Here is a 19,928-nt window from a genome sequence, read left to right on the forward strand (position 1 = left end):
ATCACCTCCACTAGCTTTGTTGTTACTAATGCTTTCTAAGGCCCATTTAACTTCACATTCCAGGATGTCTGGCTCGAGGTCAGTGATTATACTGTCGTGGTTGTCAAGGACATCGAGGTCTTTCTTGTATAGTTCTTCTGTCTATTCTTGCCATCTTGCAGGGTACAAATCAAATAAACAAACAAAATAGCTGTGTTCTTAGCTGCCAGACCCAATGCTAAAGGCTGCTGGAATGGGTAGCTGCTAACTAACCAGGCCCTGCTAGCCCAACAACTGCAAAATGAAAAGTTGCTTGTTTTCGCTTGGAAATCGCCTTGTACTTGAATAACACTGCCCCAAGACCCCTCTCCCAAGGACACATGATCACAACAGCCACTGAGAAAGCAGGGAGGAATCACCCCTTAAGGGCATGAAAACGGAGCCTGGAAATTCATTGCAGTGGTGAAAATTAGATGGCAAAGGTAAACCGGAATTTTCCCTTGCTCTACTGGCAATGTAATTGAACTACTGACCTTCCACAGCCTGCAGTTCAGCGTCTTAACCACTTGAGCCACCGCAGCTCCATAGATGGCAAAAGCAGACCGGAATTAAACTACCAGGTTCTGGCAATGTAAACACCCCCTCACCAAAAAAGGGAACGTAAAACCAAGCTTTAATCCCATCCTTCGGCAAAAGGTAATCAAAAGGCACAAAAGTCTTTTGAACCACTCCTACGAAAAATTTATGAACTGGATACTCAAGTTAAGGTTGACATTAATTCGTTTTGTTTGAAAATGGTACGATCACTTACCAGGGTAATTATTAGCTGGGATATTTGGATAGACGTGATGGCCGGAGCAAACCATGACAGCGTCAAACACGTCCAATTCCACCTGGCCTTCCGTTTCGGTTTCCACTTCCCATTGGCCAGTGATTGGAAAATCAAGACGTTTTCTCACGTGGATCACAAGAGTCTTTGAGGGAATGTAAATCAGCATGATTTTACTGTAGTTCAAGCAAGAGTCACATCCTTCAATTTATTGTTTGATTTAGTTTATTTATTTATATCAGGCCTTTCTCCCCAAGGGGACACAAAGTTGCTTACATCATTCTCCCTTCCTCCATTTTGGTGTAGTGGTTAAGAGCACGGACTCTAATCTGGGAGAAGCAGGTTTGATTCCCCACTCCTCCACATGCAGCTGCTGGTGTGACCTTGGGTCAGTCACAAGGTCTCTCAGAGCTGTTCTCTCAGGAGCAGTCCTTGAAAGAGCTCTCTCAGCCCCACCTACCTCACAGGGTGTCTGTTGTGGGGAGGGGGAGGGAAAGGAGACTGTAAGCCGCTCTGAGACTCCTTCGGGTACTGAAAGGTGGGGTATAAATCCAATCTCTTCTTCTTACTCTTACATTTTATCCTCACAAGGTGTGATGTGACCCAAGGCCACCGAGCAAACTTCCACGCCAGACCAGGGATTCGAACCCGGAGCTCCCAGATCCTAGTTCTGCATTCTAATCACTATACCACAGTGGCCCCCAGGCCCATTGAAGGGTCTAACTTTCTTTAGGATTGCACTGAGGCTCAAACAGGGGCAGCCCAGCCACTAGGCAGCCCTAGTAGGGATGCCAGCCTCCAGGTGGTGGCTGGAGATCTCCTTACAGTGGATCTCCAGGTAACAGACATCAGGTCATCCGGAGAAAATGGCTGCTTTGGAGGGCGGACTCTATGGCATTATGCCCCACCAAAGTCCTCCCCTCCCCAAACCCTGCCCCTGAGGCTCCACCCACGAAATCTCCAGGTATTTCCCAACCTGGAGCTGTCAACCCTCCAAACAGCCCAGCTTGGCGGGCCAAAACTGTAATGACTGAACAGGGTTATGGACGCTAACATTTTTCACTCATCTGGTGCAGTCTAGGTATTGTGATCTATGCGATGGTCACCTCGAGATTAGACTACTGTAATGCTGTCTACATGGGGCTGCCCTTGTTGCAAATCAGGAAGCTGCAGCTAGTGCAGAATGCCACGGCCCTGCTGTTGATGGGTCTTCTTAGATGGGAGCACATCCGGCCTATGCTGAAGGCACTGCACTGGCTGCCAATAGCATAACGAGTTCGCTTCAAGGTGCTGGTACTTACCTTTAAAGCCCTATATGGCCAGAGTCTGATGTACCTGAGGGACCACCTTTCCCCATATATACCCCAGAGAGCACTACGGTCGGGGTCACAACATCGATTGACCATCCCCAGGCTCGCTGTCCCCAGGGCCAGGGCTTTTTCAGTGGCGGCTCCACACTGGTGGAATGAGCTTCCTGAAGAGATCAGGGCCCTGTGCAGGGGTCTTTTTGTAGAAAAAGAGCTGCAGGAGCTCATTAGCATAACTCATTAGCATATGCCACACACCCTGATATCACCGGAAGTGTGTCAGAAGGCCACACCCCCTGACATCACTGGAAGTGTGTCATGAGGCCACACCCCCTGACATCACCGGAAGTGTGTCAGAAGGCCAGACCCCTGACATAAGCCTTCTGGAGGGGTCCCCATTTGGAAGAAAAGCAGGGTTATCAATGTTCACAGATAGACAGAGAGAGAGGGGGGAAGAGACAAGGGACTGTTCTTTGCAGTAAAAGCCAGAAGCCTCCTTTAAATAAAATCTAGCTCTGAGCCTCTGGCCTAAGACAACTGCAGATCTGCTTTCCCGATATCAATGTCAGTAGCAACAAATCAAACATTTAGTACCCAGATATGTAGAAGCTATGAAATAGCTGGCTGTGTAACAGTTTAAGTAGGATCAACTTTTGTGCAGCATTTCTAGGCTAGATGCTACAACAGAAAGATTAGAAGAGCACAGCAGATCTGATAGTTCTGAATAGATTACTGGTCAGACCGCAGGAGAACTTAAAATCTGGAATACCCAGGTTCAAATCCCCACTCAGGCCATAGAAGCTTGCTGGGTGACCTTGGGCCTGTTACACTCTCTCAGCCTAACCTATCTCACAGGATTTCTGTGAGAAAAAAATGGGGGAAGGAGAATGATGTAAGCTACTTTGGGCCCCCATTGAGGAGAAAAGTAGGGTATAAATGAATTAAGTAAATTAATAATAAATATAACAAAAATAAGCTACTGGGGTCCCTACTGGGGAGAAGAGAACAGATGTTTATAATCAATATATACTAATTATATTCATACAAATATTAGAGGAGTAGGTTCCTTCATTCCTTTCCTTGTTGTGCTCTATAGGTGGGCTGCTTTCATAGATATGGGGCCAGAGGCCTCTCCCGGGATGCTCCTTTGTGAGCAACTGGCATTAAAGCTATGGGTGAGCAATTTGGCTACTGCATAAATTAGGTTGCTCTGGAGGCATCTTTCCTGAATTAAGACAAAAATGTATGAGCCGGAGGCTAAAAAACTGTTAGCTAGCTTGCACTTAGAGGAAACACTGGACAAAACCCAGGTGCCCTCAGGAGGTCCACCAGCAGGGCCAAAACTCCAGGAGCCCTCCCACTCTTGCCCCCCAAGCACCAAGAATGCAGAAGAGGGGATAGGGGCAACCTGTTTGGGGGCTCGTAGAATTGGACCTCCGGTCCTATGTTATTCAAACTTGGTTGGTATCTTGGGGAGAGGCTCCAGCAGCTACCCTGCAAGTTTGGAGACTCTCCCTCAAACCCCCTCCCCTCCAGCCTTCAGAATATACCCTATGTTTTCGCCATTGACTTCGATGGCCCATAGGATATAATGGGGCCAAAATTGACATTCGGCTGGCCCTTTTTCAGGCCCGGCATTCTAGCGCGGAGCCTGAAAAAGGAGGGGAGGGCGGGGGTGGCTCTGCAGGCCATTTTTCAGGCCCAGCACTCCGGCACGGAGCCTGAAAAAGGCAGGGAGGGCAGCTCAGCAGACCCCCCCACTGCGCTAGTTGCAGCTGCCGCCAAAAGCGGTGGCAGCAGCAGTCATAACTTTTAAAAGAGCCCCTAAGGACAGCTGGGTGAGAATGACCTCTCGCGAGAGGTTGAATTTGCCCCTATGAGTCCAAGGCCACCACCCCGGGGCTCAGGGAGGCAGGAGAACGTTTCGCCCCTCCCCCCTCCCCCGTGGGCATTGCAGCTGCCACCGAGAACAGCCTCGGCCAGGCAGAGACGGGGGGAGGAAGCCGACTTACCTCTTGCTTCTTCCTCGTTCTGGAACAGAATGAGGCTGGAAGCAGAGGGTGGCCGGAAGAAGGGGGCAGAGCTTTGCCATGTGACCTCCCCGCCCCCCAGTGCCTCTCTCCCGGAGTGACGTACCGGCGTGCTCTGGCCCAATCCGAGGCATGGCCCTGTGGGATCTTTTACAGTTCCGCAGGGCCTGCAAGATGGAGCTCTTGCACCAGCCTTTCAATTAGGAGCCACCCACCACTACCACCAACATCTGTGGTAGCAGGTTGGTCCTGGTTTGGAGATCAGTTATGCCATTGTGTGATGCTAGAAGTTTACTGAGCTGGAAATTGTGTGTGTTACATCATATAATATGCCATCTTATCAATGAAGAATGGCTACTACTGTTAACACTCTGATTATTTGACTGTTTAAAATGTTTTAACTGTTTTTATGTGTTCTATGTGGATTTATGGTACTTTGTACCAATGAATGTAAGCCGCCCTGAGCCTGTTCGCGGGGAGGGCGGGATAAAAATGGAATAAAATAAATAAACAAATAAATAAAACATTGCAAAAACCTCTGTCTGCTGGAAGCACCTTGGAAATCGTTCACATGTGATTGTCATGCATATATGACCAGCATGGAACCCAAAGTCCCACCTGTTGGTTTTAATGTCTTACCTTAAACTTGATGTATTTCAGAAGATCAAAGTGCTCGGCAAACATCTGGATGTACTCCTGAAGCTTGGTGTTATGCAAGTAGTTTGGAAAATCCTCTGGGAAAGGGAAGTCTGGGAAACACATCATTTCTTTGCATGAATTGGTGCACACTGAGGCATAAATGCTGGCTCTGCCATCCATGGCAGAATCCTGGAGGAGAAGACAGAACAAGGAATTCTTTGCTACCGAGGTTGGAAATCCCAACACAGTTAACTTGAAATCTGGGTTCAGCGTTCCCCGAATGAAACAGGACAGACTGCTGCTCTAAGGTCTCCTTATAAGGTTATCTTGATCCTCAGGAGATAGGACAGTGGTACCCCCTTTTCCAGAAGCTGACTGGTCTATAGAATTTCCAGTATTCACTGCATTCTCTTTGGTTCCCTGGCTTTGGGTAAAAGTTGCTGTCAACCAACATAAAATCATGCCCCCCTTGTTCTGCCTTTGGCCAGGTCCTTCACATACGACTCTCCTTCCCCTGCACTGATTAACTGCTTGACTTCATCATACCAACAGAGAAACAGAAAGCAGATGACTTGGATCAGTGAGACAAGCCACACAACAGAAGGAATTGGGAATCAACAGGGAAACACCCTGAGCTGAGAGAAACTGACTAGCCTCAACTGTTTTGCTGGTGAGGAGGCTTATTTGCACATGCCATATTCATAACTTGGGGGCTCTTCCACATTCTCATTTCCCTTGCTTGTGTGTCCCTACTGCGTCAGGTTTCTCTTTTCTTTTCTGCAAATGTTGTGCTTCCTCTAGTGGTCAATTTGATATTACATCACTGTATGTGCCGGATGCACACCGATGTGATATCGAATAGACCACTAGAGGGAGCACAACACTTGCAGAAAAGGAAAAAAAGGAAGAGGGAAACACGAGTGAGGAAAATGAGGACGAGACAGAGCCTCTAGTCTTCCATTAATCGGTTCTGCAGCACACAAAGTTGGGCAGATAAATATGCAAATGGATTCTGCCAAGAAGCACTGAGGAAACCCAGGATATCACAATTCTGTCTGTGATGCACCCACAACTTATGCTGCTGTCCTCAAGAGACAACTCCACACCAGGGTGAGTGGTCTCTCACACAGATTAAACTTACTGATACAGTAAACCCATGAAAATCTAGACTGCCTAGTGCCTATTCTGACTGGCCACCACTCTCCAGGGTCTCAGGTAGACATTTTCCATACCATCTGTTTTTTGACCCTTTTAACTGAAGATGCTGGGGATAGAACCTTACGTACACAAAGCGGATGCTCTGCCACTGAGCCATAACCCCTCTCCTAACATGAGACCCTAAAGAGGAAACAGATCTCAGCTACTAATAGCCAGCCACAAAGGGAGCTAGAAGCAATTTCAGGCTTAATGAGAAGACTGCCCAAGTGCAAAAGGAGGGCTGATATTTTCTGCCTCCCTCCAACTTCCCTCAACCGGCACTTCCAGATCAGAACCCTGGAAAAATTGGGTCATGTGGGGATTTGTATCTACTCTGGGGAAGAGACAAAGACAGAAGAGGAGTCAGGGGACCAAGCGTCATCACACATGGCAACCATATTGTGCTTCAGGAGCCATAGCTCAGTGGCAGGGCCTCTGGTTTCTATGCAGGAGGTCCCAGGTTCAATCTCTGGCACCTCCAGTTAAAAGGACCAGGTAATGAGGTGAAGTGAAAGACTTCCACCAGAAGAAGAAGAAGAAGAAGAAGAAGAAGAAGAAGAAGAAGAAGAAGAAGAAGAAGAAGAAGAAGAAGAAGAAGAGGAGGAGGAGGAGGAGGAGGAGATTGGATTTATAGCTTACAATCTCCTTTCCCTTCCCCTCCCCACAACAGACACCCTGTGAGGCGGGTGGGGCCGAGAGAGCTCTGGCAGAGACCGCTCTTTTTCAAGAACAGCTCTGACAGAACTAAGGCTTGCCCAAGGTCATTCAGCCAGGTGTAAGTGGAGGAGTGGGGAATCAAACCCGGTTCTCCCAGATTAGAGTCCGCGCACTGAACCACGACACCAAGCTGGCTCTCTGAGACTCTGGAGAGCCAGTCTGAGCAGACAGTACCAATTGTGTAGCATACAGCAGGGGGCACGTGCTCACATTATGTTGTGACAATTGCAGTGGGAATGTCTGCTTCTTCTCAGACTGGTGCACAGTATTCAGTGGCATGTAGAAAAGTTGTGTTTTTTAAACATCGGAGGCTACAGCTCAGGCACTAGGGTTGCCAACTTTCAGGTGGTGGCTGGATCTCCTGGGATTAGAACTGCTCTCCACATGAGAGAGATCACTTCACCTGGATTCTATGGCATCACACCCCACTGAGTTCCCTCCCCCCCCAAACCTCACTCTCCTCAGGCTCCACCCCCAAAATCCCCAGGCATTTCCCAACCCCGACCTGGCAACCCTATCAGGTACTGGATGAAATCCCTCCACTCCTTGCTGACCTGACAAACAAATCTTTCGTCTCTCCGTAGGCAAAGCTGCAGCTCTGTTTAATTTTGCCCGGGCACTGCACATTGGACATTTGCACAACAGCACGGGCCAGTTCACCCGAGGGGCAGGTCTCCCGTTGTAGGCTGGCATGATTTCTGGGCTGATTTCAGAAAGGTTTAGAGAGCTGAATCAGCAGCTCTGAGCAATCCCATGCCACAGCACTTTTCTTAGTCCCTGGCAATGCTGATATAGATAAGGGGCAGGACAGGTCTGGACCGCTCACTTTGGCTGATTCTGCATTGGCTTTTCCCTCTGCTGTTTTAGCAAACACACGTTGGAACAGAAATTCCCCTCTGCGTCGCATGCTGCTGTCACTCCCTTTGATCATCGGCAGGGGTCGTTTCCTGCCAGAGCGTGGTGGAGCGGTGCTCCGGCAGTAAGGAGCCCGGGGTGCCCCCCCTGCCGCCATTCCCAGCTCGCCTGCGCAGGTGGATGGACCAGTGAAGGCCTACAGAGCCCCCCACCGACTAGGGGGATTTAAATGCCTTTCTTTCCCTTCTAAACATGCCTGGGTTCCCTGCCTGATCACCTGGAGAAGATCGAGCAGGGAACGCAGGCATGTCTGCCTCTCTGCCCTCCTCCCGCGGTGGGCTGGCTGGGGAAGGGAAGGGGAGGCTGGCAGACATGCCCCCCTCTTTTCCCTGAGCCTCCTCGCTTTTGCGGAGAAACTCAGGGGAGTGGGGAAGGAAAGAAAGGCATTCTAAACATGCCTGGTTTCCCTGCCCGATCTTCTCCGGGTGCCCCACAGCCGCGGCCCACCTGGAGAAGATCCGGCAGGGAACCCAGGCATGCTTGCAGGCCTGCCCTTTGCAAGGGGGTGTGGCATATGCAAGGGGGCATATGCAAGGGGGTGTGGGTTATGCAAATGAGCTCGTGCACCTCTTTTTCTATGAAACGACCTCTGAGATTTTATGGTATTGTCTGCACAGAGTTATGGCCATTTTATGGCTGTTCAGGGGTGACTTTGCAGTCAGTAAGGGCGTTGCAGTCAGTAAGGGTATATGGATGTGGTTTTGAGCTGCACTTTCCCCTCCCAGTTGAGAAAATGTGGAGCGAATGCTAGATGCACAATCGCCCTTTGCTAGTGTATGTGTGGGAACTGAACTAAAAACAACCTGAAAGGCCAGTGTGATTTTTTTAAAGGTCCCAATTAACAAACTATCTAATTTGTGAATTCTTTTATAAATATGCAGTATGTAGTATATGTTAATGTTGCTCTGGTTTTCTTAATAACAACTTACTATGAATTGCACTCTGTATTTGCTCTGTGAAAATGTCCTGTTTTATCAGTTTTTAAAATTATGTATCAAATACGTTCTATTTTTTAATCATTTCATTAGTTTCTCCCCTGACGAAGCTGCACGCGAAATGCGTAGGGGTTATATAACTATTAAAGATTCTATTTCCCTCTGCATCAATTTGTGTCTTCATCTTCAAAATTCGCAGCCATGCCTAATCCTGCCACGATTTGGGAAGAAGTGGCCACAGAAGGGTCTGCTGCTTTGTTCTAATCATGACAATGATTCTCTGTGCTTGTTTTTTTAGGAAGAAGGTCAGAGGTGCCATATTCTTGTGCCAGTGCTGGATTAGTGTCCAGGTGCACAGATGCTGACATACAGCTGCCGGCTAGATGCTCACAGTTCCATAAGAGGATCTCTCTCTGTGCTCACCTGTGGAACAGGTGTTTGTGGCTCCACCAAGCAAAAAAAATAGAGGGGGCTCAAATTCCAAAACATTTGGGAAACCTTACACTGACACGGCAACCCTATACAGACCAAAGCCCAGCAAAATCAATAGAGTAATTCTGCAAGGGATTGTACCATAAGATGTGAAAAATGACCACCAAATCTGGAAGCTAAGCTTAAGGTAGCTTCTTGCCCAATCATGCAACATTTTTGCGCCATCTGAACCATTTGCCCTCGGGTTCATATTCTGCAAATTGCTTAAAAGGTTGTATAACCAGTACAGAACAAAAGACAGGAGCCTATTCACAGGCAATGAAAAGAGAAAAGAGGGGGGAAATGTTATGTTTGGCAATTGCACTTTTTTTTTAAACTAGGAAAGAGATTTCGCTTTTCATGGCCTCTCCAGGAACTGTTACAACAAGCCACGTAGCAATGGTTTTTTCTTTTCTTTCTTAACCTTTGCTTTAAACTCATGAATTTAAAAAACCTTCCAGGGTGTCAGCTGCAAACCACAAACTACTGCTGCTTCCACCCATAATACTAGACATTCTCACAGCACTGCAACTACTACTAAATGCTAGGCAGACTACTAGTAGTATTAACTACAAGTACAATAGTTTGTAGCTTGTATACACAGAATCAGTAACAAAGCACAAACTACATTACCAGTTGGTATAGTTTGTATTCTACTAATATGTAGTAATATTTCTTCCCTGTCCTCTGAAGCAGCTTAAATACATAAAGAATTCCATAGCTCTGGGGCTACAACAGAGAAGGTCCTGCTTGTCATAGATGATAATTCTACATGAATCTAGAGAACAGACTCATTGTCTGAGCTTAGAATTAGACTGAACAGTTTTAATAGGATGATTTTGGCCCCGGTCACACGGGCCGGAAAATAAGGGGGGGGGGAAGCATGGCTATTTGCCCCGGAGGAAAATAATGTGTGGCCGCCCGATCACACATCCCGTTGAAGTCCCGTGGTTAGGGGGGAGGTGCCGATCACATGATGATCCTGAAGCGCAGCAAAGAAGTGGCGCGGCACAATCACACCAGCAATCGCTAGGCGCCGCTTCCGTGGCAAACGGGATGGATTTTTTTTAAAAAAACGAAGTTTGCGCATGCGCATGACTGAGCAATCGTATCTGCACATCGGAAGGCGGGTGGTGGGCTTACCGGAGAGGGCGGCAGACGCTTCCGGACCCCAACAGAGCTCCGAGGCATAGCCAATGGAGGGGGAGGTGGGGCCCCTCATCACAGCCGCTCTAACTGCCTGCGCGACAGTGGCCATAGTGACCCTCCAGAGGCGGCAAGCCTGGCTGCAGTGGGAGGGGGCCTCTTTGTGCGCATGTACCTCGGAGGTACTAGTTTTTAACTCCGCAGCTTCGGTGGGAAGCCTCGGGTTCGCCACGGGAGCTCTACACTTCCCAGATGTTGCGGTGTGATTGCACCCGGAAAATCCACCTATCATCCGTCTCTGTAGCGTGGCTAATGCTCCGTGTGACCGCAGCCTTGGAATACATACTGATCACTGCAGTCTAGAAGACTCACACTGTCACAACCACAGCTGTCTATGTCTTCCAGTATGCACTAACAGAGTGGTGAGACTCATTACCAAATGAGAGAAGCTCAGATTCCATTACAATCACTTGTCTTCCAGTGGGGGCATGGGATTATCTACCCCTAGTTCCCATTTCTAAGCAGCGGCAGGAGAAAAGTTTGAAAAATGCTTGTTGGAGCTGTAGTATGATATCAATTCTGGAGAAAACACCGAAGTGACATCGTGCCGCTCTAGGAATGATCAGAAACTCTATGGTTCCCCCAGAAATGACATCACACCATTGCCAACAGATACCCCTCTATATCCCCACCCTCCTTTGATTGCCAGGCTTGGGAACTGTAGATTCGACCAGTGGAATAGGTGGGATCGTATGTTCAAGTCACTGGGAGATACAGGTTACATATCAGCAGTCAATTATGATGCAGCCAATGGACAGGGTGGATACCTGCCCCAGAATTCCACACTCACTGTGAAGTGCCAGAGTCCCCCGATGCCATTGCTCCTCTCGAAGCAGGTGGGCTCCAGTCCTTCTTCCAGGCAGGCCTTGATGGATGCCAGGCCGCTCACCCCAGCGCCGATAATGGCCACTTTTCGCACCATGATGGTCTCCTGAGGCAGGGGGATTGCACGGAAGACCACTCAGAGCCGGGGCCAGCAAACCTTGGGCCTCTGCAGTGAACAATTTCCAGGAGCCAAACCCAGTTCAGAGCCATCCCATAGGCTCACTTCTCTCTTCAGACGTGCAAACACAGACCGCACACGCTGTAACCAATGTTCCCTCTAAGCTGTGGCGTCTTGTGAGCCAAAAATCTACTTTGTGAGCTACAAGCATTAAAGTTGTGAGCGAGCAATTTGGCTTCTGTATAAATCAGTTTGCTCTAGAGCCATTCTTCCTGAGCTAAGACAAAAATGTGTGAGCCGGAGGTTAAAATCCTGTGAGCTAGCTCATATTAACTCAGCTTAGAGGGAACACTGGCTATAACAGACATTCAGAACGCCATTCTCCTATCTCCTGCCCTGTTTCTGAAGTCTGAAATTCTAAAAACACTTTCCCCCGGGGGGAGGGGGAAGCCTCACTCAATCAAATGGAACTTGCTACTGAACAGATCTGTTTAGGATTGCTCCCTAACTACACGGCCTCTTAATTCTGCCCCTGCCATGGCATTTAAAGGGTGGCTGTAGCCTCCCAATGGGGAAATCCTCCGTAGAGTATCAGTGCATTAAGGGTTCAGGTTCTACAGCCTTCCGAGGACTCATGTTAGCCCAGCACTACTCAGGAGGACCCAAAGCCAGTGTGGACCCCTGGCGCGAAATGGTTTTGGAAACAAAGGCACTGACAGGAACGGGATCGCTCCTCTGTGGTCACCAACTGGCTGAAGGAAAGAAAATGCCCTGTCCGTCGAACAGAGACTCAACGGGAGGTTCAGCTAGCTGGGGATGTTACTGACCTCCGTGTCATGAAAGAGTCCCCACTTTCCGTTTCCACACATTCAGCCTCTATTAAAGGGACGCCAGACCTGCTTCTACTCCTCCTTCTCTGTCATTACAGGCAGTTACGGGAAGGGACCTAACACAGGTCAAAACTTTAGGGAAGAGTTCTTTCTTTGCCTCCTTGCATGGGGTCACCACTCCAAACAGTGCCGCTTGCATTGGCCAGGCCCTTTCCGGTCCCCTCTTACCTTTCGCTTATCTGGGGCTCCTCTTCTCCCACGCCGCCGGTGAGTCCTCTGGCAGGCAGTGGGATCGACAGGAGGGGGAATCTCTGGCGCGCTTTATCCCTGACATTGGAGGGCAGCTTGGAAATGTAGGAGGAGTCTCCCTTCCAGCAGGCCTCCTCCCTCAAGATCTGCCAGGGGTGGGGTGGGGTGGGGGGATTTCATAATCCATCGCTTGGCTCCCCTGAGCCCCACCCCACCCTGTGTCCTTCTGTTCTCTCTTCAGCTGTCAGACTGCTAGGAAGCCACTGAGTTTGCTCAGCAAGATACAGACTGAAGGCTCCGTTGTGCTTCTCTCATCTAGAATGGAGCTTCTCATTCATTCCCCCCCCATTTGTTTATTCACTCATTCACGTGCTTATATCTCCTGCTTTCCTCCCCAGCTGGCACTCAAAGCGGCATAGAGTAAACGTTTCTCCCCTCCTCCGTTCTCTCACAACAACAATCCTGTAAGGGAGGCCAGGCTGAGAGTTTGTGACAGCCCCAAAGCCACCCAGCAACTTCCCAGATTAGCAGTGGAGACCCTAGCCCCCCACTCTTAATGAAATTAAGGCTTAATGAAATTAAGGCTTAATGAAATTAAGGTTTAATGAAATGTTATTTATCTCCACACCATGCAAAGCGTCAGCTGCCCCTTACCACACATGAAGACAGCGTGGTGTAGTAGTTAAGAGCAGTGGACTCTAATCTGGGAGAGCCGGGTTGGATTCCCCACTCCTCCTCGACATGCAGCCAGCTGGGTGACCTTGGGTCAGTCACAAGTTCTCTCAGAGCTGTTCTCTCAAGGGCAGTTCTCGAAAGAGCTCTCTCAGCCCCACCTACCTCACAGGGTGCCTGTTGTGGGGAGGGGAAGGGAAGGTTGTTGTAAACTGCTTTGAGATTCCTTAAGGGAGAGAAAAGTGGGGTATAAAAACCAATTCTTCTTCTCCTACCTTGGGCCAGTCACAGTTCTCTCAGAGCTCCCTCAGCCCCACCTGCCTCACAAGACGCCTGTTGTGGGGAGAGGCGATTCTAAGACTGTGAGACTCCTTTGGGTATAAAAGCCAACTCTTCTTTTTTTTCTCCTCTGAAAAGTACTGAGACTGACGAGTGATTCCAGCTCTCATACTTTTATTAGTGCAGAACAAGACAACTCTAGCCGGTTCGCAGGCCGTCTTATATTCTGTGAAAAACCACACCCCACAAACACCCCCCCACACACCATTATAGGCTATTTACAGTGGCCGAGAGTTCCTGTCAGAACCCACAGCTGAATCAACAAAGTACACGCTTCTAGGAAGGTTTCACTTTATTAATAAGCCATAGATGCAATAACACGAACACTGTTAAGAATGGCAGGATACCTATGCACATAATAGGATATAGGGCATTCGTATGCACCCCCCCCCCAGCTATGGCCAATTAGGCCCAGTCCCATGCGCGGGATATTGTCAGACTCTCTAACGGTTGCGAAGCTGGGAACGGAGGCTGGGAACGAAAGAAACTCCCACGAAAGATAGACACCACATTCTCTCCAGTACAACTTCAAAGATAAGCGTCACAGCTGCGAAGCAATTAAGCGCATGAAAAGGAATGCAAGGTTATGAGTAACTCTCCCCACCTTCATGGCAGCATAGCTGACAGTTCCACGGGCTCTTGGCCGGGAGCCTAGTTCTCGGATTGGTGCAGGCTACGATCCGCTTAGTCCATTGTCCGCTGGAGCAAAGCTCTGAGGTTTAGCAGGACCACGTGGAGCCCCCGGGTGCCACGGGGTCAGGACTAAATACCTCACACTATTATAATCGATTTCCAGATGACAGAGTTCAGCTCCCCTGGAGGAAATGGCTGCTTTGGAGGGTGGACTCTGTGGCCTTGTACCATGGTGAGGCCCCTCCCCTCCCTAAACTCTGCCCTCCCCATGTTTCATCCCCCAAAGTTCCAGGTATTTCCCAACCCAGAGCTGGCAACCCTATAGAAGCCACACACCAGTGCACAACTGATTCTGAGCAACAGCTACATGTGGTTAAGACACAATTTGACTTCTTCTGCTGAAAGACCATAATATCATTTCAGTCCAAATATGTGCAAACTTTGTGCAGAACCTTTTGAACATCGGGCACAGGTGCTCAGTTGAAGGACGGGGAAACCCTGGTAGATGACCTGGCATGGAAACATACAGATCGCAAGCAGGACACATCAGCATGCCCGGAGATGGGGCAGCTACCAGGGCATAATTTTGATTGTGCTCTTTGCAGTCTCTCCCTCTCTCTCCGGCCGCCCTCTTTCTAACCTCAGTCAAGATCTGGCTCTTCTTTGAGCAAGTTTGCTGAGCTTGGTACAAACAGATAAGGTATTTATCTTGGCTGTACTGTTGGCATGTCTTGGCCTCCGCTTCATGGTAAAAGTTCAGATAGTTTTCAGACATTAATGAGAGAGATTTCTCCATCAGGGGCCCACAGTTTGGAAAGGGTGATGAAAGGGAAAAGAGTAAGTCCTTTTGTACTTTTGGTGAACGTTTGGGTTTTTTTCTAGCAGCCCTTCAAAAATAAAGGAAATACTGTTAGAACTGGGGTGGGGGGGAGGACATGTGTAGGGTTGCTGTCTCTGGGTTGGGAAATATCTGGAGATTTGGGGGAGTAGAACCTGAAGAGAGTGGGGTTTGGGGAGGGGAGGGACTTCAGTGTGCTTTATAATGCCATACACTCCACCTTCCAAAGCAGCCATTCTTGCAGTATCCCCAATCCTCCACATTTCCCTGTTAAGGGAAAAAATGCTGTTCAAACAAATTACAAAGATGACCTGACTCCAGTGGTAATGAGAGAAAGAAATTTTTGCTTACAAAAATAGCAGTACATCTTACATGGCATATTCATCAAGGTACCTTAAATTTATTGTGAACAGATTAACTTCAAAAAGATTAACTTGCTACAGCTCCAAGCCCAGATAAGAGAGAGAAGGAGAGAGGTCCCATACAGGATGAAAACAGAAGGCAGGCAAGAGGCTCCACATTTAACTGCTAAGCCCAGATAAGAGAGAGAAGAAGAGAGGTCCCATACAGGATGAATACAGAAGGCAGGCAAGAGGCTCCATATTTAACTGCTGAGAGGGTGGGGCTGCCAAGTGTACCCCCCCAGCAGAGAATTCTCTTAACCCTCTCCCTCCCAGATCCTCTTGCATGCAGTTACAATATCCAACACTTCAGTGGAGTCTAATGCCATACACTCCACCTTCCAAAGCAGTCAGTTTCTCCAGGGGAACTGATCTCTGCTGTCCGGGGATCAGTTGTAAGAACAGGAGAACTTCAGACACCACCTGGAGGTTGGCAACCATCATTCTTCAGTGGGGAGGTTGAGAACTTCATGGTGTGCAGGATGGGCAGGCTAGCAGGCCACACTTGACTAGGGTTGCCAAGTCCCTCCTGGGCACAGGGTGGAGGGACAGTTGGGAAACCCTTGGAGATACCGGGATGGAGCCGGGGGAGGACAGGGGGACCTCAGTGGGGTGCACAATGCCGTAGAGAGCCCACCCTCCAAAGCCTCCATTCTCTCCAGGGGGGCTGATCTCTATAGTCTGGAGATGAGCTGTTATTCCAGGGGATCCCCAGGTCCCTCCTGGAGGCTGGCATCACTATGCTTTACTCCCATAACCTTAGCTTGGGAGTGACCTGCCCACCTTATGTAGCTGCTGCTGAATGGTGAGCAGAGGTGGTGTTAGCTCTTGGGGCAGGATGTGGCACCATGGGCAAGTTGTACACGGATTGTACATGCCTTCATTGTAACTTGTGGACACGGCTTCTCTCAGAAAGGCTCCATTGTTCCTGGAATACGCTGTCTGCGTCCCCTGTGTTGCTTTTCTCATTTCTCATCAGTATCTCCTCAACCTGCACACATCGCAACTGTCTCTGCATTTCCTTGCTTTGCTTCACCTGCTATCCGATCATGTGCTGCCCCATGTTCTCAATGTTCTGATTTTAACACTGAGCATACAAGCAGAATACATCGAGAGTAACTAAGCACATGGACTGGCACGCTTTTAATTGTGTTGGACTCTCAAAATGTTAATGGCTTTTGGAGTTCTCTAGCTCCCTTTTTTTCTCCTGCAGAGTATGAACAGTCTCCATAAGAAGTTTCTAAACTTAGCTCTGGATGTTGGATATTGTAACTCTGCGTGCCAGAGGATCTGGGCTAAGAGAATTCGTTCCCTCGGGTACACTTGGCAGTTGGCTCCATCTTCCTCTTGTTTGGCCCTTGTTGCCTTCTGTGTTGTAGCAAGTTAACTTTTTTGAAGTTAATCTGTTCACAATAGGTTAAATGTACTTACATGAATCTGTCATGTTAGATGTGCTGCTGGTTTTGCAAGTAAAATTTCTTCCTCTTGTTACCACTGGAGTCAGATCGTTTTTGTAATTTGTTTGGACAGCATTTCCCTCTTAACTGGGAAATGTGGAGGATCAGAAGTACTGTGTAAAGCTTCAGTGCTTTCAAGTCAATTTTTTTTTTAACATTAGAATTAGGGTTAAAATTAGTGGTTAGGGTTAGGGTTCTTAGCATTAGGGTTAGCGTTAGGGTTATTAGGGTTAGGGATAGGGTTAGTGTTAGGAGTTATGATTAGGGTTAGGTTAAGGGTTATTAGGGTTAGGGTTAGAATTAGTGTTAGGGTTTGGGCTGGGTTATGGCTAGTGTTAGGGTTACTAGGGTTAGGATTAGTGTTAGGGTTATTAGGGTTAGGGTTAGGATTAGTTTTATGGTTAGGGTTAATAGGGTTAGGGTTCTTGAGTTATTATGGCTATGGTTAGGGTTGGGGGTAAGGGTTAGGGCTAGGGTAAGTGTTAGGGTTATTAGGGTTACTAGGGATAGGTTTAGGGTTAAGGGTTAGGATTAGGGTTATTAGGGTTAGGGTAACTGTGAGTATTAGTGTTAGTGTTAGGGTTTTTAGGGTTAGTGTTAGTCTTATTAGGGTTACCAGTGTTAGAGTTATGGTTAAGGGTTATGGTTTAGGGGTTAGGGTTATGGATTACGGTTAGGGTTGGGGTTGGGGTTCAGGTTAGAAGTTAGGGTTTAGGGGTTAGTGTTAGCAGTTAGGGTTAGGGGTTGCAATAGGTTTATGGTAAGGGTTAGGTTTAGGGTTTCTAGGGTTATTAGGGTTAGGTTTAGGGGTTTGGGTTAGGTATAGGGTTATTAGGGTGAAGGTTATTAGGGTTAGTGTTAGAGATATATGGGTTAGAGTTAGATTTAAGGTTAGGGTTATTATGGTAAGGGTCAGTGTATTACAGTTATGGTTATTACGGTTAGGGTTAGGGTTATTAGGGTTTGTGTTAGGTTTATGTTTATGGTTAGGACTGGGTTATGGTTAAGGCTAGGGTTATTTCTGTTAGCGTTAGGATTATTCTGTTTAGGGTTAGGGTTATTAGGTTTAGGGTTAGGGTTAGGGTTATTGGGGTTAGGGTCAGGCCCACAGCTACAGTGGGGCATCTTGGGGCCTGGCCCCTCGACTTACTGCCAGGGCCCCCTGCCTTCCCATCCAGCCCCCAGGCCCCCACAACTTCCTATTTTTTATTTTATTTGTGGTGCTCCCTTGGAGATTTGTGGGGGTGTCTTTGTGGGGTCGCCCCCAACTTATTTAAAGCACCCCCAAAATCGAAAAACCCTGGCTATGGGCCCGCAATACTGGATGAGTCAGGCAAGTCACTGGCTCTGATGTGGTTTCTGTTGTTGTGTTTTTAAGTTGAGCCACAACTGGCAATGGTTCATTCAGGCAGAAGCACTGCATGACCTACTGGGCCACAGTTCCACCCTATTAGGACAGACATCTGGTTCACAGGTGGCCAGTTAAGTTGCCCCTTCACTTGAGTTCCATAAAGTGGGGAGGAGAGAGGCACACAAACATCCAGTCGATGGTATATGTTCACTGAGACTCTCCCTTGGCATGAGATCCAGGGGGAGGACTGGTCACTAGGAAAGTCCCTGGAGGGCCACTGGCAGTCAGGAACAAACAAAGCCAAGCAGCCCCTGCTGTGCTGGCAGTGCCAAGGAAGCACTAGGGTTGGCAGCTCTGAGTTGGGAAATGCCTCGAGACTTGGGGGGTGGAGCCTGAGGAGTTCAGGGTTTGGGGGAGGGGGAGGGACTTCAGTGGGGCATGACGCCGCAGAGTCCACCTTCCAAGGTGGCCATTCTCTCCAGGTGAACGGATCTCTGTCCCCTGGAGTAGATCAGTTGTCGTGCCACCACCTGGAGCCTGGCAATCCTAGGAAGCACCCAGCCCAGCCCTGAGCACTGGCAAACCAATGGCCATTGTTGTGGTTGTTGGGGCCAAGCCAAGTTGTGCCTGAGGGGCTCCCAACTGTGCTTGGCTCTGCAGGTTGAATGTCCCGATCTGCTGGTGGCTGTATCTCCATTCCCTGGGGCTGCCAACCTCCAGGTAGGGCCTGGAGAACTCAAGACATCACAACTGATCTCCAGACAGCAGGGTCCCAGAAAGGGTTGCCAACCTCCAGGTGACACCTGGAGATCTCCCGCTACTACAATTGATCTCCAGATGACCAGAATCAGTTCCCCTGGAGAAAATGGCAGCTTTGGAGGGTGGGCTCTATGGCCATTATCCCCTGCTGTGGTTAAGGTTGCCAGGTGCTACTTGGCTACCAGCGGGGGCGGGGGGCTCCAGAACCCCCATGGCAGCGTAGCTGACACATACTTTTTTTAAATTGATGTTTTTATTAAAATACATAAGTACATAGATATCATGTCATTTTACAGAGTTTCTCAAACTAATATCAGAATAAATGCCAATATATATCTTAAATTGTACAAATAAATTAGTATTTTTTCTTATTACCGCGTTAGGGTCATCAATGCCAGATTCTTCATTTATTGCATACTATTCTATATGCTCTTTATCTGGTTATATAAATTAAAAAGCTATTAGCAATTAAACCTATTTTTACCCTTTGTTTTATGACAATATACTATCATGTTGTTTTTGATGTATCACAGTCAGAGATCACCTTGCCTTAATTTGTGGTTAATTTTGTGTATATTACCTTAAGATATATTGGATTATTTGTTTGCATATCAGATGCCATTGTGTATTCTATGAATGGTAGCCATTTCATTTGGAATTTGGAGTGCTGTGGGTTACAATCATCTTATGTTTTCTGTCATCTTCTCCATGATAAGTTGATCCCAGACTTTTGCTAACCAATTATCTATCACATGGCCATTATCCCCTGCTGTGGTTAAGGTTGCCAGGTGCTACTTGGCTACCAGCGGGGGCGGGGGGCTCCAGGGTTCGTCCCATGATCTTCTGGTACATGCTCATAGCACCCCCAAAATCTCCAGGTGTTCCTCAACCCAGAGCTGGCAAACCCTACCAGCTGAGGTCCCTCCACACGTTGCACCCCCAAATTAGTATATTCCAGTTTTGAGTCATCTTTTTAATTTATAAGGTAGGTATATAATAGTTTCTTATTATTTATACTCGTCTGGTTGTTAGTTTTCCAACCCAGAGTTGGCAACCCTAAGTTGCCTCAGAAGAACAAGCATGTTTTGGGGGAAGACTGGAGGAGAACGCAGTGGTCACAACCAATGCTCCCTCTAAGCTGTGGAGTCTAGTGAACAAAAATTCTACTTTGTGAGCTACTGGCATTAAAGTTGTGAGCAAGCGATTAGGCTACTGCATAAATTAGTTTGCT

At 48.2% G+C, this 19,928-nt stretch overlaps 1 protein-coding gene across 2 annotated transcripts in view; it reads right to left on the reverse strand.

The window, feature by feature from the left end:
• The window catches only part of FMO3 (flavin containing monooxygenase 3), a 26,997-nt gene extending 12,937 nt beyond the window's left edge, over window positions 1-14,060 (reverse strand). The window contains exons 1-4 of one of the 2 annotated variants that reach the window (XM_015411825.1): window positions 13,863-14,060; window positions 11,016-11,156; window positions 4,785-4,973; window positions 791-953 (exon numbers count right to left, since the gene is read on the reverse strand). In XM_015411825.1, the coding sequence (XP_015267311.1) occupies window positions 791-953; window positions 4,785-4,973; window positions 11,016-11,156; window positions 13,863-13,868 (499 nt within the window). In that variant the 5' untranslated portion in view covers window positions 13,869-14,060. Of the gene's footprint in view, window positions 1-790; window positions 954-4,784; window positions 4,974-11,015; window positions 11,157-12,226; window positions 12,339-13,862 lie in introns of those variants that run through there. The other variant, XM_015411826.1, reaches the window with a different exon arrangement.
• Between the last annotated feature and the right edge of the window lie 5,868 nt (window positions 14,061-19,928).

Source organism: Gekko japonicus, unplaced genomic scaffold, assembly GCF_001447785.1.
Source record: "Gekko japonicus isolate JY-2015 unplaced genomic scaffold, Gekko_japonicus_V1.1 scaffold309, whole genome shotgun sequence".
NCBI lineage: Eukaryota > Metazoa > Chordata > Lepidosauria > Squamata > Gekkonidae > Gekko > Gekko japonicus.